Source organism: Ambystoma mexicanum, chromosome 4q (genome assembly GCF_040938575.1).
Source record: "Ambystoma mexicanum isolate Mex_15411 chromosome 4q, UKY_AmexF1_1, whole genome shotgun sequence".
In the NCBI taxonomy this organism is placed as follows: domain Eukaryota; kingdom Metazoa; phylum Chordata; class Amphibia; order Caudata; family Ambystomatidae; genus Ambystoma; species Ambystoma mexicanum.
In genome coordinates, this window is record NC_090928.1 from 247,063,933 (window position 1) to 247,091,287 (window position 27,355).

General features: G+C 42.6%; 1 protein-coding gene across 2 annotated transcripts in view; it reads left to right on the forward strand.

The window, feature by feature from the left end:
* Nucleotides 1-27,355, forward strand: part of LOC138467638 (serine/arginine-rich splicing factor 7-like) — an 88,953-nt gene that overhangs the window by 34,725 nt on the left and 26,873 nt on the right. For both annotated transcript variants that reach the window (XM_069607801.1, XM_069607802.1), the window contains exons 4-6: nt 1,639-1,713; nt 2,083-2,208; nt 6,321-6,362. In XM_069607801.1, the coding sequence (XP_069463902.1) occupies nt 1,639-1,713; nt 2,083-2,208; nt 6,321-6,362 (243 nt within the window). The remainder of the gene's footprint in view (nt 1-1,638; nt 1,714-2,082; nt 2,209-6,320; nt 6,363-27,355) is intronic.

The following is a 27,355-nucleotide window of genomic DNA, read 5'->3' on the forward strand; positions in this document are numbered from 1 at the left end:
GAAGAGTGAAAAGAGAAGAGGCTCTCTCTGCTGCTTTGCTGTTATGCTGGTTGGCTAAGCCCTCCATTGATGTAGCTGACTTTTCCTGCTCCTGGGTGTTTTTGTATGGATTGGTGAATGGCAGAATTCACTCCTGCACTCCCTACACATGGCACCAGTATTTCTTAGATTTGTTAATGTTCACCAAAACCGCAGCAATTTTCGAATCGTAGTTTCCCTGTGTCATTAGAGTGGGACACTTGCAGCACTTGGCTGCTCCTCCTGCTTTGGAAGGGTCACTTCAGTAATTCTCTATTGTGGCTGACTTACTTGGGTGTGGACCTCTTGTATCTGATTGGTGCCAGTAGCCTTTTACTTTATTATAAATTGTGATCACTGAAAACCGATCTCAGGACCAGTGCGGTTTGTGTATCGGGTATTCTATTGAGAATGTTTGGGTGGGGGTGCATTTCCTGCACCACTTGCTGCTAAAGAATCACTCTTTAATAAGCAGTGAGTCCTGGAACCCCTGTCGGCTTGACAACTGTATGTATGTGGTCTCCAGGGTTGTAGGTTACAGCAATTGGGTGCCAAAAGCACGGGCAAACGGGCAAAATCCAAGATGGCTTTTAATGTATGCTGTTGCTTAAATGTAAATTGTTTGAAATGTACATTTTTGGTGTATTTTATACGTTTGTTTTTGGTTGTCACTTGCTACAACATTAATAATCACCATGGTCAAAACCTTTCAGGTTTCTTCGGTTGAGTCAGTCGCCTTGATTCAGAATGTCGTGAGCCTTAAGATTTCATGCGTCTTGCAAATCCGACCATTATTCTGCTATACCTTGAGGTGATCGGCAGGAGGCCAGATCCCTTCGAGCCTTCTACATGTAGCTTCACCTTTAAGATTCATTAGAGGCCAGAAAAATTGAGACGGAGACCGGCATTACGCAGTAAATTTGGCTTTCAATTGGTCCCCCTACGATTTAGAAAGAGGAACATCCGATTGACCACATTCCCACCTAGAAAATCTTCCTGCGGCAATGAAGTCCCACCCTGTCTCATTTGGCTGTCAGTATGATCGTCGCTAGATTGAAGAAAACCTCTACAATAGACGCATCGATCGACTGATAGATCGTCTAAATCTCCTAGACCTTGAGCCAAAGAGGGTCGACATGCAAACTTGCAAGGTTTATTTTAACTACAAATTTTTTCAAGAAATGTACATTTTGTTTTCAGTTAAACATGTGGAAGCCAGATGCTAAACTTCTAGTTTAATAATCCCTGTTGATTTGCATATGGGAAACTATTTCGTAGTTTTATCATTCAATTGCCAGTGGCTAGGTATGGTATTCCATCAATATTTTCCCCAATTTTGCAAGGTTTACATCATTTAAGGACCTGGTGAAAATGGCCTTCTGTTTCATTCACCTTGAAGATCAGAATAATTGTAGATATAGCTGTTAATTTGTAGCTACGTCAAAATATAGACATTTTTTGTCATTTTGACTATCTAGATCCCTCATTTTTGAGGCTACGGTGCCCTTTTTGTTTACACTGGCACATTTATAGTTATCATATTTCAGTTTGACTAAAACTGCTGTAAACTAAGGCATATTGAGCAATCTTGACAATACCTTTCTCAACTTAATAAACTAGGTCGAGGTCTCGCTCTTATTCAAGGTCCAGAGGAAGAAGGTATTCTCGTTCACGCAGCAGGAGCCGTGGCAGGAGGTGAGTTTTTGCTCAACTTCCTACAAACTCTTGTTTGGGCACCACTCTGCTGAATTGAGACGACATGTCTGATATACATTTGTTGGCATTTAGTGCCTGTGAGACCTGCAAATTGTAATCTTTCTCCTGCGAGAATAGTAGCTACGCAAACCTTTAAAGGTAGGCAAATGTCTTTTATGCACCAACACGATTGCAGTGTTTTTCACGTTCATTGAAGCAGACATGTTTTTCTTGTAGTGTAACAACAAATAACAGCTGTGGGGGTAGGAGGGGGTGGCGACATGCTGATCAAGTAGTACTATATGAAGTATTTTTAATCGGTCACTTGAAAATGGTTAATGCATCTTTTTTTCCCCCCCTTCTGTATAGGACGAGGTCGCTCTCTCGCAGGTCTAGATCTGCATCCCCTCGCAGGCCCAGGTCTCTTCGGAGATCTAGATCACTGCGCAAGTCTAGATCTGCATCACGCAGGTCTGGATCCATCAAAAGATCAAGGTATAATATTTCCATTAAAACTACTGCTATTTAGCACTGAGCGTAGGAAGTTGGCTTTGCCACAATAATGCATGAAACTTTGCATACTTTTTTTTCTTTCAGTATTTCAACGTTAATCTGTCTTCGAGGCAAATGTTTCTGAACAGAAATGTATTAATTGTGCTGTTATATATCCCTGAGTGGCTTTGAAAGGGATATGGTTCATTCCTGTTTCAGCATGCCCCCCTAATAGCCCTGTGTTCTGTGAACTCAAGTTGGGGTCTCACTCATTCTTTTTTCAAGCTTCCGATAAGCCAATAAAAAAATTAAATAAAAGCCACACGCCACAACGCAGCCACGCCCCATTTTATTTATTTTACAGTCCACCCCTTTCCTAATCCACTGTTCACTCACATGGAAACGTATTTGTGGCGCATTTGTGGGGCTGGTAATAGCTTTTATGGTAGAGTGAGGTCTTCAAAGAACAGTGTACCGTTTGGGAGATGTCTGATGAAGAGAAAGATTACAAATGCCTGTACAGAACTATACACTTGCTGCATATATGTGCCCCCATGCCGATTAGGTGGCTCAGAATGCAGGTTTCCTTTATACTTGCGATGCCCTGTACAGGCAAGGCTGCTTGGGATTGAACGGGTTACACTCTCAGCTCGGTAGTTCTGGTGTGACATCATGCTTCCTGTTTATTTCTTGAAGTGGATTTGGCTGAAGATGGCAGTATATTTCCCCAAGGACTGCATGCAAGTAGCTATTTCCTAGTGACTGTTTGACTATCAGTTGACTGAGCCAAAGACTGTGAGGAAATGTTGGTGGGCCAGGGAAGCTTTCTGTGAGAAGATCGGGTTAGGTAGCCTAATAAAATGGATTCCTGGAGAGGGGATAGCTCATACATTTGGAAATGGGTGAGGCATAATGAAATGAGCAGACCTCATTCTATATTGCTGACTGGCCAGTAAGCACGTTGGTAGTGGCCTCTAACTGTGGAGTGAGTGGGGTAAACCTTAAAGTAGGGCAGGGGTGGCATATACTCTACAGCCAGGGGACTCTATTGGACCCTACACAATTTCTGACAGAAGAATGGTGGCGAGATGAGAATACATGGCAGTAGTTAGTGGAGAAAAATGAATTGTAGTATTCTTGACCTCATATAAAGGGTTATAGACCCCCACTGGCAGCAGTCTGTCAAACAAGTCGTGCATGCCCTTTGTCCTGACTTGGAAGGGACCATATCCAATCATGTGGGTATATGGCAGCACTGGGTTGGAATTATGAAGTAATCCCTGGCTGTCCTGCCAGGTGGAACACAGGCAGTGGGAATAGTTTTCTACTTTTAACCAGAGTTGTGGTAACCTGCAACTTCCATGTAGTGTGTAGTTACAGACTGTTCCCCTTAGTCCACCAGCCCAAGATATTAGACAAGAGGCTTGAGTTTATTTATCTGGAAGCTGTTTGGGCATTTGGTTGTAGGGTATCTGTGGGGCGCATAGCAGCTCTGTGGAGGTCCCTTGGGTCCAGTGACAAAGAAGCCTTTAAGTCCATGCCTAAAATTAATTGCCCGGGACAGGAATGGGGAATAAAATACTCTGTTGCTCCTTCTCGAACCATCTCTTGATGGGAGACATTTATTAGTTTGATGCTACCGACCCCTTCTTAATGCTTACTGCTGCCTCCAAAAACCACTTGGCCCTATAGTCTCCCGATAGCCTAAATGCTAGTTTCTTCTTGTTACTGGAACCTCTTTTTAGAAATGCTGAAATTGGAACTGGTCCAATCTAAGACAAAATTGGTCCATACCCTGATGACTGAGGTTTATCCCAGAAGGTCCAAACTGAAAGCCAAAACTTAGTAAAGCTTAACCATCATGACTTCATGTTTTCTAGCCTTCCTTTCTGAACTAATTAAACTCTAACTAAATACTAGTAGAGTAGCTGTGTGTTCTCTAAAGGGTTAATTTCTCCTACCTTCTGAAAGTAATTGCCTTTCCTACAGAAGAAATCTCTTGGTAGTGTTCTCTAATCATAACGATAGACTTACTACTTCTAACCAGAATGCCACATTGCCCCTAAACCCGTACTGATCTGCGCATAGGCTGGCTGAAGACACTGGTCACACTATCCCTTTCACTTTTTAATTATGGTTTAAAGGGTTCTACCCTGGACATGTTTGAACTGTTGCATCCTATTTACAGGTTGGTCTAAACGATTGTTACTTGTAGGGTTAACTCCCGGTGCCGGAGCCGCCTCTTCTCCCCCCCCCCCCCCCAAAAATCCCAACCAAGTGCAGTCCTCCATTCCCCGCCACCAAATCCTCAAAATTGTTTGCTTCAAAGGGGCTGTAGTTATGACGGGGACAGTTGATTAATTCCTTATGCAAAAGACCTTTGTCTGGGTATGCTTGGAGGGATGGTCTGCCTTTGGCTGACCGCCCCCTCTGTTTGAATTATGGTTGGAGTGTGTTCCCACATTGGTTGCCAAGGGGTGGTAATGGGGGATCAAAGCAGACCCTCTTGTCGCATGATATATAGCTCGCCCTCCGAACCAGAGCTCCAGCACCCCGATTCCCTAAACAATCCCAACTGCGAATTCTGCCTGCAAAGGAAGTGAGAAGGGACCTACAGCGGTGCTACTTTCACCTGATTTGGTGGGAACGGGATCACCGCTCCCTTAAACAGAAGTTCCTTGGGGGCACTTTAGTACTGTTAACTCTCCCTCCAAAGGCTCCCTTATTCGCAGTACTGGTCTCTCGAACTTGCGTGCCTTAATCAAGAAGCATTTACTTGCCTAATATTGCATATATCAGCAAGCACTCTTTATTGACTGGCAAATCTTATTTAAAACTGGTACTGTACTTGCTACGTTGTGGCCCCTCTTTTTACAAAGCTTTTTTATTTAACTGTTAGTGTATTTTTGTTCTCTTTGCCGTTTTAAATATACATTGTACAGTGCATGTAATTGCTTATTTGGGAATAATAGTTTGTATTGTACCTGTGTACCATCTGTACTGTACCTACTGTACTTGTGCACCACCCCTCGCCCCCCCTCCTTGGAGTTGGGCCTGAGCTGCTCTTTTGTAACATTTGGAGAGAACCCAGTGAGTTTGGAATTGCTAGTAGTATCTGCATAGGAAAATCTCCCTAACGCAGTACAATGCTGCTCCTAAACCAACTATTTGCTCATGCCTACCCTACCACTGCTTTCAAAGGTAGTATCTCTTCAGGGAATCTGCATCCGGTCTGGTGCCCTGTGTGTACGTGCGCTACAACCACATTAGAAGTGACTGCCTGGAAGCTGCAGCCACTGATTGAGATGGCTTGCAGGAAAAACTGACATCAAACCACCCCAATGTTTTAGTTCAATAATGCTCTGTTGTGGCCTTTCACACTTTTTTGTTATAACTTCTCCACCCCTTCTGCCTCGCATGTGCTCTCCCTTTTCTGCAAAGCCTAGCACTGGCGTAATTAAGTGGAGTACTTTTTGAGTTTAGTTGGAGCTTCTCTCCTCAACATTTTTTGAAGTGTTTATTTGCAATCATTGCCTTTAGGGTTAAGGCAGACGATCAGTCTGCCACGGTCCTTCTAAATTGATATCCAATGCGAGAATAGAAATGAGAGAATGATGCATTGAAAAAAACGTTTGGGCTTTTGATATATATGTTGCCCCTCCTCTAGCTAGCATTTTTTTAGTTTATCGGCATATCAGTGTATGTGCTGAAGCTGGCATCCTATACAAGCAAACCCTCAAATGCTCCATGATGACTTTTTGCACTATCAATGGTATCTTTATAGATTTTCATAAGCAGCTCATTACAACATTGGACAGAAAACAAACTGAAATTGCCCTCTGGTCAAAAAATAATTATCCAATTCTCCCCCATAATCTTACGACTTTTATCCTTCGTATTAAAAAGTATGGTGCGGTTTAAATCTGGGGAGGATACCCTTTGCTGGTGAGTGATTGTTACATAGTTATTTTTTCTGCTTGTCTAGGTTTTCAAAATGTATTAGCATGTTGGGCATGATGGTTTCCAGAATTGAAAAACCCTTTGTAACATAAACAGCACTCATTGCTCACTTCACATTTTTAGTAAGTTTTCTTTTTTTTTTTACTTGGATATAGAACGAGATCCAGATCCAGGTCCCTTTCCCGGCCAAGAAGCAGGTAAATTGTGTGCTTGAATGATAATTCACAATTCCACATATGCTTGAACAAGCTGCCCAGTGCTAGTTATTTGTACAAATAAAGGTTGCAGTAGTTTGCTTTGAACTGAGTGGAAAACTGCACTATCGATTTTATAGATATATTTGATGTTTGTAGTTATGCGCTTGCGATGTAACTTGTATAATTTGTGCTTATTTGCTTGAAGTATTAATCCTCACTGAATGAAATACATGCATCACTTGCAAGGTTGTGGGGGTTCATGCTCTACGTTACTAACCAATATGGCTTTCTATATTCTCAAGACCCTGTTGCTGTAGTCCAACAATTGGTGAGTCCTCCCATATGGTGGACACTAACTGGTGCCAGAGCATTTTAAAAATGCGAATCTGAAAATCCTGATCGTGGCAGCTCTCTCCTCTCCGGTGTTCTCCACCAGGGAAGCACCAGCCGTCAAATCTGCCTCATGAACCTTTACAAACTTAGAATTCCTTAGAAACCTTGGTAATGGTGCTTGAGAGGTTCTCTGTACCAACTCCGAGTGGTCTCAAGAAGCTAACCTAAAAGTGCAGCCAGTTTACCAATGAGAGTTGGTCAAAAACAAATGTAGAGTGGCTGACCAGTCGGATTTCGACTCGGGAAGCCTGCTGTAAAGTACTTGTGACCAGAGCAAAAATGAAGCAACACTACTTCCACATGGGTGGCTACACAAATATACGATTTATTGAAACAAGCAGATCATGCCTCTTGGTAAGTAAAATCCCTATTGTGCAGACGCCAAAAAATGGGTTACTTGCCACTTAAGAATTAAATGCGGTTAACCCCTAGGAATATAAGCTATCAATTAGATAGTCAGGAAAATGGTTAACATAGTCTGACGAGCACTAAACCGTAACGCACAAGAACAGTGATTTTGTTGTCGGTAGCTATTCTTTCAGATTTCTCTGTGTAACAGGCTGGTGATCTTGCCAAGCAGTGTAAGGGTTCTCAGTCTTCAAGCGATGGAGGGGGGTAGTCGATCAGGCACTAGATGAGCAAAGGGAGTACTTTTGACACCTGGTCCATTGCACATGCAAGCCAGTGGGGATAGGGACACAGATGTAAGGGCCTTTCCCACCTCCCTCTCTCTTACTCTCAACTTTCAAACCGCCATGGGCAGGGAATCTGGGAGGCAGCATGGCTCGTGTAGGCTTGGTTGTAAGAGGTTCGTGGTCTCCAAGTATGAATTTTTAAGTGACTTTAAGTTCAAGTTTAGACAGTCGGGAGGAGCATAGTCTGTGTTCAGGTATTAGCAGGCCCTTACTTTTTGGTGATAGCTGGCACCAACGAGTTGGCGAGGTCCAGGCTGAGCTCTGAGACTGCCAATGTTTCCAGTGACGATGCAGGAGGTGGGGGGGGGGGCTTGGGGTGCCAGCAACAATGCAGTTTTAGACCTAGGCCGATGCAGACCTGAGAAAAGCAATGGATGCAGAGGAGGGCTTTACACCTATACAGCGGTGGAAGGTACCAAGGTCAAGTTCTTTTTATTGATTTGAAGTTGGCTTCACTAATACTGGTTGCAGCCGCAGTCCTTTAACTGGTCTATGGTGTCCCTTGGGCTTCATATACTTAGATGTTGTTGTTGACCATCTTGAATGGCTCATTATATTCAAAATATGTGCCGTGGGTGGGGGATGGGCCAGCCCACTGATAGAAGGGACCTGTAACATATAAACTGGTGAAGACTGTCTAATCATGGACAGGCTGCCATCTCTCCTTTTCACCAGCAACTGGGCCTTCCTTGGCTAAAATGTGGATTAGGACCAGACTGCCACAAAACTAAGTTAACCAATACAAAGCACTGACCAGGTGTCCAAAGCTGGGTTACCTTGATGTGTATGCACTTATGTGGCAATTTCCAACCTGAAGTCAGAAAGATGAGACCAACAAAGATGGCACAATGAACCAGGCTTATTCCACGAGGGGCAGTCATTTTGATTATATGATACCGTATAGTCCAATGCATTGTTGGTATAAAACAAAGGTGCGCACTGTGTGAGAAGCCTGAGGCGTTTCTATCCACTACACACCCTGCAGTTTCCATCTTCGATCTCCTTCCCAAAATGCACAAGAAATTGGTGGACCCCCAGGTGGACCCAATGTGGCCGCCACAGGCGGTCTGTTGCAACCTTTAGGAACATAGATTGACCACTTTCTAAACCACTCGCCCAAAACACTCCCACGTATATGAAAGATGCCACACATATTCTTCATATACTCGACCACCACACTAACAGAAGAAGACCTGCTTTTCACTGCTGATCACAAGTCTCTACACAAGCATACCCCATGACCTATGACAAGAAGCGGTCAAATGGTTACTGTTACAGACTGGGAATATAGGTGGTGCCAAAGAGTTCGTTATGATCCTGCTCGAATTCATTTCCAAGAATTCTTGCTTCCAATCTAAAGATCAACATTACCTTCAAACCTCAGGTACTGACATGGGCGCTACCATGGCTTCAGTGTTATGCCAACAGCTTCATGCACAGATTAGAGTCCCTGCATATATTATAACGCCCTGTCTGGCGTCACTACCTTGTTAGATGGGTTAGATACATTGATGACATTTTTGCTATTTGGCACAGTACTATTGAAAATCTGAAAGACGTCCTCATTTACATCAACCAGATAGACCCCCTGATCCAATTCACTGCAGAAGTAGGGACGCCACATGTACATTTCTTAGACGTTAACGTCAAAGTTAATGGCAATGTTATTTCTAGTACTCTGTACACCAAAGCAACTGATAAGAATAACTTACTCCACCAAATGAGCTTTCATCCTGCAAACATGCTGAAGAGCTTGCCATTAATAAATAAATATGGACAGCTACTATGGATTAAAGGGATCATGAGCGATCCTGACAAATGTAGGATAGAGTTCAGCAAACTAGTACAAAAATTCCAAAAGGGGATACCCTACACCAGATCTCAAAGCAGCCATCACAAGAACTACTAGTCAACCGTGCCACAATTGCACCCCCACTAGTAAGTTCTCTCTGCAAAGCCAGAGTGAAACAAAGCATTAACAGACATTGGGAGATTTTAAGAAGTGACCAAAGGATAAGGCACCGATTTCCAAAGCCGCATATCTTTGCCTACCAAAGAAGCGAACACCTTTGATATGTTAGTTAATACCAGAGACACTATACCTGCCAATACTAGGTCAGGGAGATCAGGGACCTACCCGTGCCTGAACTGTGGCAACTGTAACGGTGTGGCCAAGGGCCCTATAGTCTTTCACCCCCGCACAGGAGAAAAGATTAAACTTGGGGACTTTGCTACTTGTTCTACTGAGAATATCTACTGTATAAGATGTCCCTGCAGGATCTATTATGTTGGGGAAACCAAAAGGCAGATGAGATTAAGATGGAATGAGCACAAATGGAATGTACGAACAAACAATTCTAACTCGGCTGTAGCAAGACATTTTCACGAACATGGACATACCATAGCGCAGATGAAATTTCCGGTCCTAGAAGCATTGTGCACCAAAGGATATCGAGGAGACATCACAAGACGAGCACAGAGGGAAGTATTCTGGGTACATAGACTGGAGTCCCCGACACCCAGCAGGATGAACGATGAGCTCAACTTACTGTTTTTTTTAATTAAGTTTGAACCATTAGCATGATCTAGTCAATGTAGGTCTGGAATATGCACACACGTTGTCGTACTTGGTTAACATCACAATCTGTGGCATTCTTCACTATCCTTCTCATGACATGGTTGGATACATGCTTAGTTTATGACAAGATCTGGAATTAATGGGTGCACTCTTTGGCAGTGGTTTGGTGTAGGTGCCTCCCATGAGCTGTCAGCGTTAAAGCTTAATTTTTCAGCACTGTTAAAGCTTAGTCAGATTATCCCGAGTGTCTAGGATACTTCATAGGCACTGAACGTTCACAAGATAAACAGTCTCATTTATATCTTTTCAGACGTTGTTATATTATTGGCTGCTAGATAGAGTTAAGTTGCCTGATTCACTCCGCCGCCATTAGTTGCATCCAATGCATGCCTATTGGCGTGCCTATATCCAGGTTATTATATTATGTCGTTAAGGCTTCACAGCATGACTTGTTTATGGTAAACGCCAGAAGAACTTTGTGTAGCGGCACACTTAAGGCTTGGTGATATTTCCTCGTGAGCCTAGAATTGTCAGTTGACAAACGCAAGTCCATCTCATCAGACGCTGTTGCACTAGAGTAATAGGCCACTATATCGAGCTGAGCTGTCTGATTACACTACCTACATTAGTTGCATCATTTGCATGCCTAATAATTGGTGCTCGTAGTTCCAGGTTATTGCATTCATGTCTGTAATGTTTATGGCAAATATTATGCCCCGATATACTGTGTTTACGGGAGTGCATATGTTATGTAAGATTTTCCTAGTAATGATAAATCTTCCTGACCTCTGTCAACCCAAGAACAGTTTGCTTTACTGGTGTATTATTTTTCCTTATACCTCTGTGAGTGAGAACTTTTTTCCTCTCAGTCCGTCACTCTTTTTATGGGTGTCATTTGTTTAGACTCTCCCTGGTGCCTTTTTAATGTTATCCTCTTTGACAACTTTTGGCACATGCTGCCTATTGTTGCTGGTGTGTCCTTTGTGCTCTCCTGTTAACTTTCTGTGGCTGACCTTGACTACAGTTCCCAAGGATAGAAAAGATCTTTAGATCCTTTTTACATTTTATTAGGTGAAACCAGCACACCCCACCTTATGTGGAGTACTGGGGCGATACAATGTATCCCCTTTTCACACTAAAAACTATAACTATTCTGTTACAGGACAAGCTTACCTTTAATGGCTGGCGGCAGTGAAAACTTTATACTAATTCGGTGGACCTTTACTGTTGGCTGTTTGCACAGGTGCAGCAAAGGCACCCAAGGGTGCTCATTTTATCAAAGTGGCCCCTGTCTTCTTTTTTCGCCATTTTAGTGTCCGTCCTTCCTTTTTTCGAGGAAATTGCTTTGTGATTTTTTTTTTTTTAAATCTTCGGTGGGAGTCCCATGGACTACTCGCCCAGTGTCCCGTCTGTCTGTGAATACAGGAAGGAGGCCAAAACTCTGAGTCCCAGTCACTCACAGAGCACTCAGGAGGCACAAGTTAGAGAAATGGCGGCGAAAGGTGAACACGACATAGGAAGACCAAATACCCGCTTGAATTCAAGGACTCAAGAAGGAACGACCAGTGAGAGGCCAGCAGTGAATAACAGCGCTGATGCTGTAGATGAGACCGTCAGAGTGAGACCGACGGTCCAACCAAGACAGCAGGAGAACCGCGGTCTGAGGCAGAAGCAGGAAGTACATTTGCTGCGGGAAACAATCGTACTAGAATTGCTTCTAAAGCTTTCTCCGATACTGCTGACACTGTATACTCCGCTGACCGACAGTTATATCTAAGTGAACATGAAAATGCTTTTGAAACGGAAAACGATATAAGTGGCGAGTACCCAGAAGGAATCGTGTCTGGACACAAGGCACCAAAAGAAGGTGATTTTGACTATGACCCAAAACCTAACCCTGAACTTGCTTTAAAAACAAATGAAGGGAAAACCAACATGCCATTAATGACGATACAGCGGTTATAACAGACGCAGAACTATTGGAGGTGGAATTAGAGGCAGATTACTCGCTGTACAGAATTGCGATCGACATTGGTGGCATTGGTGACAGGGGCAACAGTAACGACTGCCTTGATTTGTCACCCATCAAAAACTGTAGCATTTTAGCAAGCTCTGAGACAGGGCAGTATAAAGAATTGACTGTCACGGGGGGGAAAATTCAAGGGGCAGTTGCACCCCAATAAAACAGTGTTGTGGACAAAACGAAACATGGAATACACTGAAACAGGAACTAGGATCACCAGGAGAACGGAATGGGCCGACCATTTTGCAAATACAAAAAGGATCACAATGCAGACATGCAGGAATTAAAATGTCCGCGCCAGCACCAGCTTTCCTGTCGCATGGACAGAACAACAAACACTGACCAAAGCAAAGCAAGGGGTTGTTCTTTGAAAGAGCATGAGCTGTGAAACAAGTTCATCAAAATAATGGAAGGGAAAAAGAGACCAAGGGGAATACTGCATTCCAGCATGACAAATGATACAATCGAATGCCACGAACAAAATACAAGGATGAGAATCATAGAAAAAAAAATCAGATGGAACGAGAAAGATGAATCAAAACACCTAGAAATGGACAACTAGGACGTGTATTGCATCCTGGCTCCCCCAGAAAAACCAAAAGACAGCCTAAAAGATGGCCAAAAAGATGATAGTACATCAAAGGGAAACTTACAGGAAAAATGTAAAAATGTAATCATGAAAAGGGGGGGGGGGGGGGACAAACGCACAGACACGTGTGGGCCAGAACACAGATTCGGAAAAGGTGCCACCACACACAATCTAGGAACAGCTGCCGTAGAGAAAAACAGAATCCACAACATGCAACGTGAATACTTACAGGATCAGACTAACAAAAATAAAAGGCGCTTGGAGGAACCAGTGTCATTCACAACCCAAATACAAGAAAGGCTGAATCACGAAGCAGAAAATACAGCTGTCTGGCAAAGAAGACTTGGAGATCTAGCAGGTGGTGAAAATGGCAAATCGGCGATGATGGAAGCATTGAGTCCTCAAAATGGATAAGAGAACATGTTGACAGGAATGAAGGAGATGACAAACTGATGTCAAATAAGGACAGAATAGCAGAACAAAGGGAAAACACAGCTTGGAACAAAAACAAAGGAACGCAACAAGTCCGAGCAAAACGACCCAGAATCCCAAAGCCCATTGTTAGGCCCAATCAAAAGCAAAGAAGGCCAAAACAAGGAAAGATAATGCAAAAAGGAGTTGAATATCCAATATTTCAGAAAAATAAAACGTCAGTAGTAGACGAGGAAAACGAAGCACCAAGTCAAGAGGCCAAACCATGTCACAGAATGGTACAGAGGTAAAGAAAATCCAAATAGAAAAAAATATGAAAACATCATCCAAAGTGAAGGCTAGAGGTTCTTGGGCCTTTTTAAAAAAAACATCTTGATTCCTCTGAGAGCAAAAAGAAAAGAAAAGTGGGGGGGGGGTCATCATTCACTAAAGAAAACAGAACAGATTATTGAACAGATCAACCAGAACACTTGGAAATCTCATCGGATGGGGCATTGCAAATACTGGAAGAGACGGGACCGAGATCTGATTAATGACACATTGAAGCAAATGATCATTCACAGGAAGAATCGGTGATGCAGACCAAAAATAAAGGAAAAACGTTGACTGAGAAACTAGCGGGAAAAGAATCAAACAACAAGAAAGCTCCAGAAGAAGGAACTTCAGGGAAAAGAGTGACAATTGACCAAATGAGCTCATCAGTCCCCTTTTTTTTAATGTATTTATTTATATATATATATATATTTTTATACTTTCAGAAAAAAGGAGGAAATGGGACAAGTAAAGCAACAGCCTCAAAGAAACACGAAAAATTGACACGAGGACACCTGGGGAAAAACAAACCTAACGCATGGGATCCAGGGAAACCAGGTCAATTTGGAATACGTACACACAGAAGACCACAAACCAGGTAGAGATACGAACTTGAAATGGGGAAGTTGCCTAAAACTGGTGTTACAAAATATTCTCAAAGAGAGGAACGAGGTAAATTTAAACCGAGTGAATGTAATGAAGTTGATCCACTTGGTAGAGGGTTTGCGACACAACTTCGGATGACATAGCTATAGTGGAGTACATAGATGAAGAACGTGTCGACCAAGTCGTATTGCACATGAAATCAGCAAAAACAGTGGACCACTTAAAACCAAAAAATGAGGGATTTGCTGCTGAAAGGTTATGCTCTGCGAGAATATGAAATAATCAAAAGCCTGCAAAGTAAATGGAAGCAAATTTAAAGACTCTTGAAGAAGACGCAGAGGAAAGTGTTGACGAAGAAAAGAGAAACAAAGGATGTGAGTTTAATGTCGATCAAAGTGACAATCACTAACCAAAGAAAATCCTTACAAAAAAAGGAACTGAAATGGAAGAAAGGAAAAACGAAGAAAAAGAAAACTGGTCATGGCTAGCTAGAACACTAGCAGGAGAAACCAAACAATCGGTCATAAAGTAGAACAAACTGCGGACCCACTCATTGAGGATTTAAACATCTGTTAAACCAAGCCCTGGACTACGTAAAGGAGGCGTAAATAATTTGTTTCCAGGAAACATTATGCAAAGGTTTTGATACAAGAATATTCCCAGCAGGTAAAGGTCAAAAATGGCAGACCCTTTGCAGGCCTACTGACGATGGTTAAAAACAGTAACCTGTCAATAGTTGACAGCAGGAACCTGAATCGTTACGATGGTCGCTCATAAAATCAGCGGTCTAGACAAGGGACGAGCCGCTGGATATATTAATTATAAGTATCTACTGGAACTCAAATAAAATTAAAACATCAGCTCTCCTGGATTACATAGACCTAATAGACAATGCGCAAAACAGCTTGACCAATCCATTAATAATGATTTGCGGAGACCTAAACATCAAGGGCCTGATTCACAGAACCTTTTCCTATGGGATTGTGCCATTATAAAACACTTCTGTGAATCGGGCCCCAAGTGCCTGACTCAACTTGGCATACCAAAGTCAAATGCTGAAGAAAAAAAAAACTGTTTTCTTCGAACGAGGTACAATGGTCAAACCTAATGCAATTTCGCAGTCTTAATTTATTAAATGGACAGACTCCAGGAGACACACCAGGGAGGCAGACGTGGACGAACAGCACATATGCGTCTACAATAGATTACATATACATGTCAAGGAATCATCTGCACAAAGTTCAATGGTTAGAAGTACTAGAAACCCAAAGCAGTGACCACAAACCCTTGAAACCACTATGGGAAGCAAAGGTCAAGAGAACGCAAACGACAACTGCTCTTGGGTTAGAAATCCACCAAAGATGTAACCGATTTAAGAATTGGTAAGCGGGACGACCAACAATTTAAGAACTACATTGGTCAAGTAGAGAAGACTCCAACAACGACTACGAGCCCTTGTTGGCAGAGTACTGAGTAATCAGGACAGGAATGAAACCGCCCCTACTACTCCCCAAACATTTATATAGTAAGTCAGTAGTAGAAAAAAGAGAAATTTTTAAGAGACCTAAACAAGTGGGTGAAAAAGGTTCTACCGTCTTACTAGATAGTGAAATAAATAAAGGAACAAGGCTTTTAAAACAACAATATAAGAACTGGCTGATTGGATTTAAAAGAAAAAGAGAGCAAGAGCAGGGGGAATGTATGCATAACGGCACAAAAGAAACCTGGACCATCATTGATGGTATAACCTTAAACCAACGAAGCCGGTTGAACAAAGCAGTCCCCGAGAAAAGTTGGATTGAACATTTTTCAAAGGGATTCGGAGATCAAAGACCCAATGAAAGATATAACTTGGAAGCATGATCTGATGGCAGGCGCGATAAACGCCAACATTAAAAAACAAAAAAATTTGGCAGCAGCTGGGCCAGGCGGCATATCTAACATCATCCTAAAATATAGTTCTGAAGAATGGGCAAGATTCCTGGAAAATGTATATGATTACATCATCACATCGAAACAATTACCATCAACATGGACATCGGGAATACTAGTTCCAATATACAAAAAGGGGCACAGAGAAAATCCAGCCAACTACAGGCCAATAGCTTTATTAGATGTCCCTGGGAGAATCTTAGCGTCAAGCCTGCAAGAAAAATTGACCTATTGGGCGGACGAAGTAAAGATCTCCGACCCAAGACAGACCGGTTTTACCAAACATATCGGAACTGAACTTATTCACATTATCATTGTTAAAATTGGAAGCAGTAAAATCCAAAACTAAACTATAAATCGCTTTCATTGATCTAAAAGAAGCTTTTGATAGTGTGAATAGAGAGAGATTGTGGGACAAACTGTATAAATGGAAATGTCAGAGGAAGTGATTATTTCATAAACACCACAACGAAGGTCCTGTTGAACAAGGAGGCTAGTCTATCAAAGGAAATCAAAAAGGGTGTCGAGTAGGGATGCCCCTTGGCAGCAACACTCTTTAGTCTAGCAGACGTACCAGTGATGACAAGAGACGAAAAATTGACACCACCAATTCTGAATAACATCCCTTGTCTATGCAGACTACCTCGTAGTAATAGATCAAACTGAGAACAGTCTAGAGTCTGAATAACATACAAAAATATATGGAACAGAATGACTTGAAAATAAATAGTGAAAAAACAAGAATTCTAGTCATTGGGAATAAGATTGAGAAAGTAAAATACATTCCAATGGAAAGGAATTAGAAATAGTAAATTCTATAAGATACTTAGGAATCCTGTACAACACTGCAGAAAAGGAAAACATCTGGCAAACCGAACTAGAGAACAAATTAGCAGCCCAAGGTGTGATCATGCACTCGCATTATGGAAATTTTACTATGGCTCCACTAAGAACCTTATATATACATAAAGTGGTACCATGTCTTACATATGGTGGAAAAGGAATGCTCAATGTAGATTGGAGAATTTGGTCTAAACTGGAAAGCGAGTTCTGGAAAAGAGTTCTGAACTTGCCAAACAGCTTAACCATACTAGCAATAAGATCAGAACTAGGTCTGCAAACTACATTCAGTGATCAAATGGAAATCATTAAACTTATTACAGAAAAATTTGGAAAACAGGCCGGCAATACCTTACACTTTTATTTTTAAATCAGGATGGTTAAATCAGGATGGAAGGGAAAAGGTACAGCTTTAAGTGAATGGGGGGAAAAAATGTATGAAACAGTTGGAGTGGCTCAACTCATCATTAGCATCATTAACGACAAACCCGGATGGAGTCAAAGAAACTAAAACGTCTTTACTGGATTAACACACACAACAAAAAATCAAAATACAAAAGCTTGGCTAATGCAGCGAACGAGCACAGAAAAGTGAATGAGACGCCAAAATATTTTCAGCAGTTCCCCAGTAAATACCACAGAGGCAACTATTGCGCATCAGACTAAACATCTATAAAACAAATGAATACTTGTGGCGAACAGGAAAAAGGGGAACAAATAACGGGGATTGCAGAATGTGCAGTGTTAAAGATCAAACTGTCAATCACCTAATGACAGATTGTAAGGCTTTAACAGAAACAAGAACAATGTTTTTGGGGAAATATGTCAATAGTGAAAGTATGAATCGGAGGAAGAATGGTGGCTTAAGTTTCTAACCGGGGATAAAATAGGCCTTACATGTGCTGGAATCAACTTGGAGGAAGTGATGAAAAAAATTGACGAGACACAAGAGTCTGCTAACATCGTTGAGACATCGGAAAAGGAATAACAATTGATAGTTTTCCAAAGGACTGCATTTTAAACTGAACTGAAAGACGAGAAAAAGGTTTTAAGGAACTGAAGTACCTAAATGTGTTAAGTTTAGAAAAAAAAATGAAATTACAATAGAAAATGGCAGAAATACAGTTTTCCAGTGACACACTGATATTACTTGCCCTTTTTCTTTTCTCGCGTGCATCCAATGCATTAATATACCATGTATTATTGCGATGTTGCTTATATGTGTATAACAACTTGTAGAGAGGTGAAATAATATATGCATTATGGCACTGGGACACTCTAATAGGATATGTATCTTTGATGAAACAGTTTTTTTGTCCATAATCTTTTGGCTCACTGTACCACAGGGCGGTTGGTCCTTTCTGGACAATGGTTTAACATGATTTGTACAACTTAATATTACATGATGCGTGGCCACTGATACAAGTCTTTATATATATATATATATATATATATATATACACCCCCCCCCCCACTTGTGACTTTGTGTGTATTCCCATACTGTTGGGGGGTTCCTTTGTTCTCCCCACAGGTAGGTGACCTAATGAAGGACCAGCAGTCCGAAAATGCATTGGTATTTTTGGCACTAGCCGTATTGAAATGGCCATACTTGTTTTATGCAAATATAGAGTTTATTCTGACTCCACCATTATTCTTCGTGTTTCTTATGGATAGCAAATATTCCATGTGAATCTCAGTCACACTTCAACCTAGCTAGAGAGCAGCTATTGCTGTACAGGGTGTGGCAAGCCATGGTTTTGGTCTGGCATCTTCTAACAGTAGGGCAGTACTGTGGGTTGGTCTGCATCTTTTGAGATCAATCCTTGGTCCGGTGTTGTTGAGGTAATATGTTCTGACCATTTCACTCAAAACTGAGTGAAGTGGGTGAGGCAAAGGGGCTCATCCCAAAACTCAGCTAGGATTCAGACAAAGAACGGATCTACTGGTTGACTCCATTAACTTAATGGAGTGATGTTGCAAAAAGATGGTCACTAAGGGGGAACGCGCCTTAGTTCTTGGCCCCTGTTATCAGCATGTTCTATATGCCCCAAGTTTTAGTCTTCACGTCAACCACTGCTAAGTGGCTGGAGGTGATTGTGGATTACTTCTGGTCGCTCGATTTGCTGTTACATAAGAGATCATGACTGGTACTCTGCCACCATGATTCCTTCATAAACTTGACTGAATATTTAAGATTTTGAAATCTGCTAAAGCATACTTTCGAAGACTAGTTCTACATAACCTATCGTTCCTCTAAAAACCCAGTAGATGAGTAATTGCTCTTGAAAGCTTGCCTTGAAACTTGACCAGTTGCTGCAATATTAAGCACACTTGGGTGATAAGCCTGCCAAGTAATTGACTCGCTGACTTGAATGCCATAAAATTCATCTTAATTTATTTAATTTCAATGCTCTAATCATTTCTTTAATTCATGTGACAATTACTAAATGGTTCACTTTATTTTTGTTCCAAGTTATTGGCTTCTAAATCAGACTACCTTCTATGAAGCTCTAAATATCCTTACATGTTTTAAGACACTAACCTAGTCATAGTAACAAACTGGATGGGCTTGGATTCTGGAACACTTGCCTATCTTGTGGGGTCAGCACCTCTGGGATTAGTGCGCTGCTGGAGGGGATGCACATGGCTGAGGGAGGGTGTCTAGTGATATTCTCGTTATAAAATGTAACTGGAAAAGTGATGGGTGGAAGCAGCCCTACAGATAAGGGGTGTATCAGACACTTTTACTCTCTAGAAATTGACAGATGCTCCCAAAAATTAAAAATGGGGAATTAAAATACTTGCAACAAAAAAGAGGAACTTGTGCTCCTGCTGTCACCCAAACGGCTCCATTGATATGCTGGGACCAGTAGTGCATGTAGTTGTGAGGTCCCAGCAAATTCTTCCTGCATGAGTGGACAATGACCCCACAGACCCCGTAGGCTTGCCCACTCTACAATCTTTCTTTTACAAATAGTAGGCAACCCCGGTGGGAATGGAGAAGTGGATAAAACAAAAAACCAGGTCTCAGCCAGCTGTATCTCTGCTCCCTGCTTGCTCCCTGCTTACTGACTCTTCTGACCTGCGGTGGAACATGTAAATGCTTACTATCCCAAGTTAACCTGACTGCCAACCAACTGAATCTCCAGATCTTGTTTTCCCTCACCTTTTAATTAGTCTCTGAAAATGTCTCTGGATGTCTCGCAGAAAATCCTGCTGCTTGGATCCTAATCGGACCCTTTTTATTTCCAATGCTCATCCTTTTTTCACTAATGTCTTAAACTGAAAAATCCTGATAGTTACATTACTTTCCTGGTAACGCTGACTTGTGAAGTTACTATGTACAAATCTTAAATATTCCTGTAACTCTGGTTTAAAAGCTCTTGTTTTCCAGATTATTTATATTTAACTTAAAATACAGTTTCTAGAATTTTCTGTTTGACGTAAAATAAAATCACTTCGCTTTCTCTGGTTCACTTGCAGAAGTTACTACTCGGACTGGTCTTCTTTCACAAGGAGTTATTTTCCAAAACTCACTTTACTCAGTTCTGATATCTGTAATACTATGGAACTCAAAATGCTGTGACCTTCTCTGGTTGATGGCTGAATGAAAGGCAGTTAATCTTGCCCAAGACTCCAAACTACCTCACTGCCCCTGTCATCCAATAGATTCTATGGCTCATTACCACCATCTTGAGCTTGGGATGACTCCTGACTGCGAAAAAGAAGGTTAAGGAAAAAATTAAACCCAATCTAGCCCCAAACACATTAAACAGCACACTTCCAGTGTTGCACATCCAACCTTGACACCCCCCCCCCCAGTCTTTTTGGTTAATAGTGCAAAAGGGGACCTGACCGTAGTACCACAGGAAGAATCTGCTATTTTTGCCTGATTGGAAGAATTAATGTATCTTTTAATGGGTATGAATAACTAGGTGCAATGACATATAATTATTACAAAATAATTCAGTTTTCAGTAAAAATGAATGTAGTCGCTTATAAAAATCCTTCCAATGGGAAATGGACTCATATTTTTACCCCCAACTTTAAAAATGAGTAAAATACTCCTGCTTCAAAACTTTACCTGGAGTATTGGGTGACGGTTTTGAATACACCCGAGCCACTGGCACTGCTCTGGGCCAACGATCCACACCACCGATTTTTAGCTTGTCTCATCCATTGCAGAAGGGGTCCGGCTATATCCAAATCAGTCGGGTACTGCCACCACTGAGAGCAGCCCAAACTGCTAGGCCAGGTCCCTTCTGCACGGAAGCACAAGTAACCCAAGACATGTTTTGGCCTTGTTGGACCTCATCAGTGAGGTGCAGCTCAGTACCCGAGCAATTGGCCCACATCTGGGCATACCCTCTCTCAGAAGTAGACCAACTATAACTAAAGTGATGGGTTGAAAGTTTTGCACGAATCTGAACCACTTGTTAGAAATGACATTGCTGAGAGAAAATATTTTGTCCTCCTGTATGAAGCATTTATTTTCCCCACATATGCTAGGACTGAGTTGGTTTATATAATTGTACCCGTCCTAGAATATGTTGGGACTGGTGTTAGTGGCTGAAGAAAACAAAAATGTTTACCCAACAATGTTGTGTGTGTACCCAACAATGTTGTGTGTGTAATTTGTTCTTCATCAGTATCGCGTACAACCCAGAAGGAGCTGCGGGGAAGCCCATGTGAAGTGCGACTTTCAACAAGAAGGCTTCAGCCCCAAATGAAGGGAAACTGCCTTTCTAATTTAGTTGCACCTTGATTGAACAGTAGTTGGTGCAAGATATTTAAATGCTGCCTTGCGCTCAGGTCCCAGAGTGGCATTTTATGCACAAGGATTTTGACTGGGCGACCCTATGGCAGTTTTCTGGCTCATTGGAGCATGTGATCCGTTCAGGAACACAGGATTAGCAAAGTGGTCCCTCCGAAGCTACACACTTCAATGTCAAACCGACTTCATTTCACTTACTACGACCTCCCCTCCCTTATTAGGAAATCTTCCCCAGCCCGATTTAGGTGGCTCATTTGGAGTAGTAGCCAACCCACTTGGCATTCCACCTACAGTCCTAGCCAGCACAAAACGCGTATCACCCTAAGGGTAAGTGGAGCACAATCTGCAAGTCTCTGATGCAGACAAAGAGCAGGAAAATTCTCCTGATACTTTTATACTGGTGTCTAGAGGAGACTGCTTTTGCTAGGTTAAAAGTGTTTTCACCCCTCGCCAAATACACTGTTCTGCTGGACAAACCTTTCTTCTCTTCCTACCGGCTTAGTCTGGTGAAGGCTGGCTATTCGGTTTCCCTGGATTTGAAGCAGCAGATCTAGAACCCCTGACCGTATTCTACTCCACCTGAAGGTTCCAAATCGAGTTGATTCTAGATTCTGCCCTCATCTTGACTTGGAAAAGACTCCAAGTCCGGTATCCACTAGTTAAGCAAACATCAAACAAACTTGCGAACCAGTCCAGGTTTTTAACAGGGGAAAAATCCTACTTTTTGATTTGGTACGAGGTCCTCTAAATTCCAAAGAGTGGCTTTATTCTTGGAACTGAATTTACAAATACTTATTGCACACTCATACCCCGCCCACCTAATTTCCTTTCTCTTCAATCTCTAGACCCTATGAACAGCCTTTGCCAATAATTTAGGATGCTTCTTGGACAAACCTGGCACCAACAATAAATCGTAGATCCTCCTGGCCCCTTATTGCAGAGGAATCATCTGCTTCTGGAAGCGCACCGCAAAAGGTAAACTCCAGGAAAGGTCTTTCCGGAAGGGCTGAATAGTCCTTCCCACGCAGTGTGGGCTTATTTATCAACCGACAGACCCCAGTCGTATAGTAGCAGAATATCCCTCTCTTGCTTGCCTGTTCCATTTCACGCTCTTGAATCATCTTCTGAATTTGGGGCCAAATGCGAAGTCTCCCGAAACTGTAAAAGCTTGGGTGAAAGGCAAGTTAGGTCTATTAAGATTTACCTGACTGGAGAGAGGCAGATTAATTTACTTAGTTTGTTCTCACCCCCCCTGCCACCCTCCCCACCCCTTCCAACTTGGAAAGAGACAATCTCACCTTCCTGAGAGAAATCTGTTTAAGAAAAGTAGCAAGCTCTCACATTCCCACATGCAATGGATGACCTCAAACTGTTCTCTTCTAGAAACTTCCTTATAACCCCTAGAGAAGAAACATACACCCACCTTCTAAATTACATCTGCCTGTCCTGAGGACATTTTGATAGTGCTGCACTGCCCAAGTCAATCTGGCATTCAGACCTGCAGGCTCTGAGATGCAAATCCCCATTGGTTCTATCGGGTCCCAGCGTTGAATCCTGCAGGAGCAGATGAGTCCTCCAGACCCCTTATTCCAGTCCTCCCTGCAATATTTTCATTGCAACTACTGAGGTGACCATAGCGGGGGGAGTGGAAGGACCGGTCTCCTCCGAAAGCCTCCATCTTCAGAACCTTGCACTTTCAGGAAACCTGCAAATAAATACATCTAATGGTTATTCGTCTTCAATTTCACAGTTGACTCCCCTTTATTTTATTCCTTAATTCCCTTGGTTACCTGGCTACCTGCGCTCCAAGCTTGGAGATAACTCTCTGGAAAAGAATATTAATTATTCTGAATCTGCTTGCCTCTGAAGTCTTTGTCTGTAGCTGCTTGACTAAGTTCCTTTTCTGTAGACTTCTGCTAGTGTTTATCAATTTCCTTTCTTCCTTTTCATGTAACCAAGCAGGTTTATATTCCTAACTTAACTCTGACTGCTCTCCTGTGAATTGGTTGCAATTTTTTTTTTTCTCCCTTTATTTCTCAATTCTTAAATATCGCTTAAGATTCAACTTTCATGTACTTTTTCTATTTCACTAAAGAAACATGATCTTCAGTTGCACTGCGCTATTCATTTCTTTTACTTAAAACGCTGCACGCTTCCAAACTAACTCAACCCTCAATCTGACACAGTCCTCCAACGTCTGGAAACAGACGCCTCTCGTCTCATTCCTCAAATGCTGCGCAGCTCGTATAAATATTTTTGACCTTACGCTGCCTTCTCCAACAAACGCTAATGACGCAGCAGCACGTTTTGGGGTCCTTTTCTCGAAACCGCAACCTTCAGCATTGGATCTTTCATGGATTCACATGCTGTGAATATTCCCCGTTGCAGGCTGGGGAACTCCGGTAACTAACTTAGTAGTTTTCCTATGGAAAAAAAAAATGTGTCCCATCAACGTCATTGTGGGTCCTTTAGGCAGCACCAATGGGACGTCTAGTGTCTAGCTCCGCCCAGCAGCTTCCCCTCAGATATCAACCATCTTCCAAGCTTTTAGGATTCCTGGCGTTTCTCTCCAGAGAGAAAATTTTCAATTTTTCAAGAAAAATGTCTTCTTCAATTTTCTTCTTTCGAGCTGTTCGCCGAAAATACTTCGGTTTTCACCTCCATTATGGAAACTTCAAGACGAAAAAAAATCCTTGTTTAGGCCATTTGAGACCTGCGGCCTGAAAGCTGTCTGAGGGAGACAGGCATTCGGAGTGCCTTTACTGTCTTAACCCAAACCATTCGGCTGACAGATGTGACATCTACCAATGGTTCTCTCAGAAGTCTCTTCGAGACCGAAATGGACGCCTTATCTGTTGGCTCAATGAAGGGGCCTAACCAGCGTCACGGATTGGGAGAGCAAACACTCCTTCTGACAAGAGGTCGCCGTCACGATCGAGGTCTAGGTCAGAGGAGCCAGTGGCGAAAAAGCAGAGGACCAGTGAGGCTAATTGGTCTTCGAGCCAGGATAAGGCCAACACTGTTTGCCTCTTAAAAAACCACTGTCTAGTGTTGAAAAGTCCCACGCAGTGTCCAAGTACTCTTCTAAGAGCACTGTGGCAAAGTCTCTGTCAGAGAAGGCAAGAGAAGGGTTCGCACCCATCTTCAATATCTGCAGACTCGTCCCGGAAATCTCAGTCATCAACAGACGAGCATAAAACTCGACTGACCCTTTTCAACCTCGTTGGTGAAAAAAATCTACCACGACGAGCACTAAAAAAATATCACTCATCAGCATCACACAGATCTTCCTCCGGCCACAAGTCCTCTTCAAGACCTCATTCATCGACTAAACCGTCGCCAACACAGTCTACGAAGGCATCAACAGTGACCACAGAATTTCCATCACAGTCTACGTCTCCTCTCCAGTCGACGACCACCGCCCAGTCGTCGACAAAAAAAACGCCGGCTGAGAAGTAGACGCATACATCGTCCACCGGGCTGGAGGTTTCAGAAATGGAAACCAATATATTGTCCCCTAAAGGTATATTAAAAACCTCATCCGGGACAGCGGAAAAGCACGACCAGCCTCCCTTGGAGATGTGCCCGATTGTCATGGCAGAAGATATTCTGCAGCACGAGATCACGTCTGACTACGAGCTCCCTCTGTATGAATGCCAAGGGGCGTTTGAATCAGATCCCAAGGAAGAAATGTTGGAGGTTCCCATTCAGGGACCATCTACGGTTATGGACATACCTCTAGGGTCTCGGACACCTTCTCTACCTTCTATATTGGCCGGAACAGGAGGTATGCAAACACAATACTCTCTCAAAAATCCTCAATACCTGCTATCCATGCAGGTCCTTTTCACACTACAATCTCTACTGTGTGAGCTTGACGCCAGACTTCCTCTGCCTCAGGCTCCAACAATCCATCCTTATGGAGACCCACGGGTTATCCCTACTCAAAGGGAGGCATCTTAACCCTTTCAAGACCAGGGTGCACGCCCTAGAAGGCAAACTCCTCCTAGACCTCCACATGCATTTAGTCCACAAAGGAGGGAACAAGAAGAGGGTGAATTAGTCGACACAGGCCAGGACACAGATCCTCGAGATACGACTTCCACTGCCTCCTCATCGCCTAGGAGAGATGACACATGGGATATGGATCCGGACCAAGAAACACCGGGTAGCCCGGCTCAACCTTCACCCCCGACGACATTGGAGCGTTTTACTTCATGATGGCTAAAGCCTGCCAAGAGTTTGACCTAATTCTGGAAGAAGAGAAGGATTGCTTCCTCTTCGATCATATGGGGAAAAGAAGGAAAGCAGTTTTTTCCATTCCTATTCTCGATCATGTATGCCGACGGTGAACTGGAGATTGGAAAAGAAATGCAAGGCTCTAGATTCCACTCCAAAATGCCTAGCGTCCCAACCAATGCCAGAGTCTGTGGTCTCAGCTGCTGCAAGCCGGAAAGCTAAAACACAAGTGTATCACTCCTCCTGACAAACCCTGGACAACAATCGGCTACCGATTTTCAATCTGGGCAAATTTGACCTCTCTGCATGCCAAATCTCACTTTTAACTAAAGGTCTTTCCTTTGTACCAACTAGTGACACAGATTGGTAGAAAACAGAAATGGTGATACGTCGATTCTTTCCCAATCTAAGACTCCGGGTCTTCTTTCAGGATCACAATGAACAAGATATCATTCCAGACACGGGGCTACATCCACAATCTTCTTTCACACCCACAGATAATCAGGTACCTGACGATCTGCTCACCTTTGAGAGGTGTGTGTTGCGAGATATCAGACTATTGAAGAAGAATAAAAACAAGCTACATCATAATCTAACCAAGGGTGAGAGAAAAGCCTTAAAAGATCTATCGAGAAATCGGAACCTCGTAATAAAACCGGCTGACAAAGTGGGACGGATTGTGCTTATGACGAATGATCAATACACCCACATGATCATGACTTTATTACAAGATGGTGTCAGCTATCAGACTCTCAGAAAGGACCCCACCAGAGAAATGCAAATAGAAATTTCTGAAATGGTCACCTATGCCCGACAGAGGGACTGGATTACTGACAAGGAAGCTACTTTTTTGACCACATCTTTTAATCGCACACCCTGCCTATATGCCCTACCCAATATGCATAAAAATGCCGAAGATCCACCCGGGGAGACCAATTGTCTCCGGGTGTGGCTCCATTTTGGAACCATTAGGTCAATTTATCGACCACTTCCTTAAACCGTTAAGCATCAGAACGAAATAGAACCTATGGGACACGATGCACACCATTGAGGTGTTTGAACAATTGCCTTTTAATTCCTCACAACAATTATTAGTAACCATGGACATCAATGCACTATATACTTCTATCCCACAGGATGCAGCGGTAGACTGTATATATGAGCATTTGACTCAAGAGGAAGCCCAACCCGGAGCATACCGGGTTCCAACAGAATTTATTATTTAACTGGCAACCTTTGCCCTATGCAAAAACTTTTTTACCTTTTGACAACCAGTTTTACCTACAGGTCAAGGGCACGGCCATGGGCGCAACCTTCGCACCCAGCCTAGCAATTTTATTTATGGCCTCATACGAAGAACAACATGTTTACAGCCAAACCAACCAATGGATTTCGAACATCTCCCATTGGCATCGTTACATAGACGTTATTATTTTCATTTGGTCTGGGGACGAGACATCGCTCCAACTATTTTTTGACTGGCTCAACACACGGAACAATAATATTCAATTCACCATGGAATTTAGCGCCACCCGGATACATTTTCTGGACCTTGAAATCACATGTCTCAATAATCAACT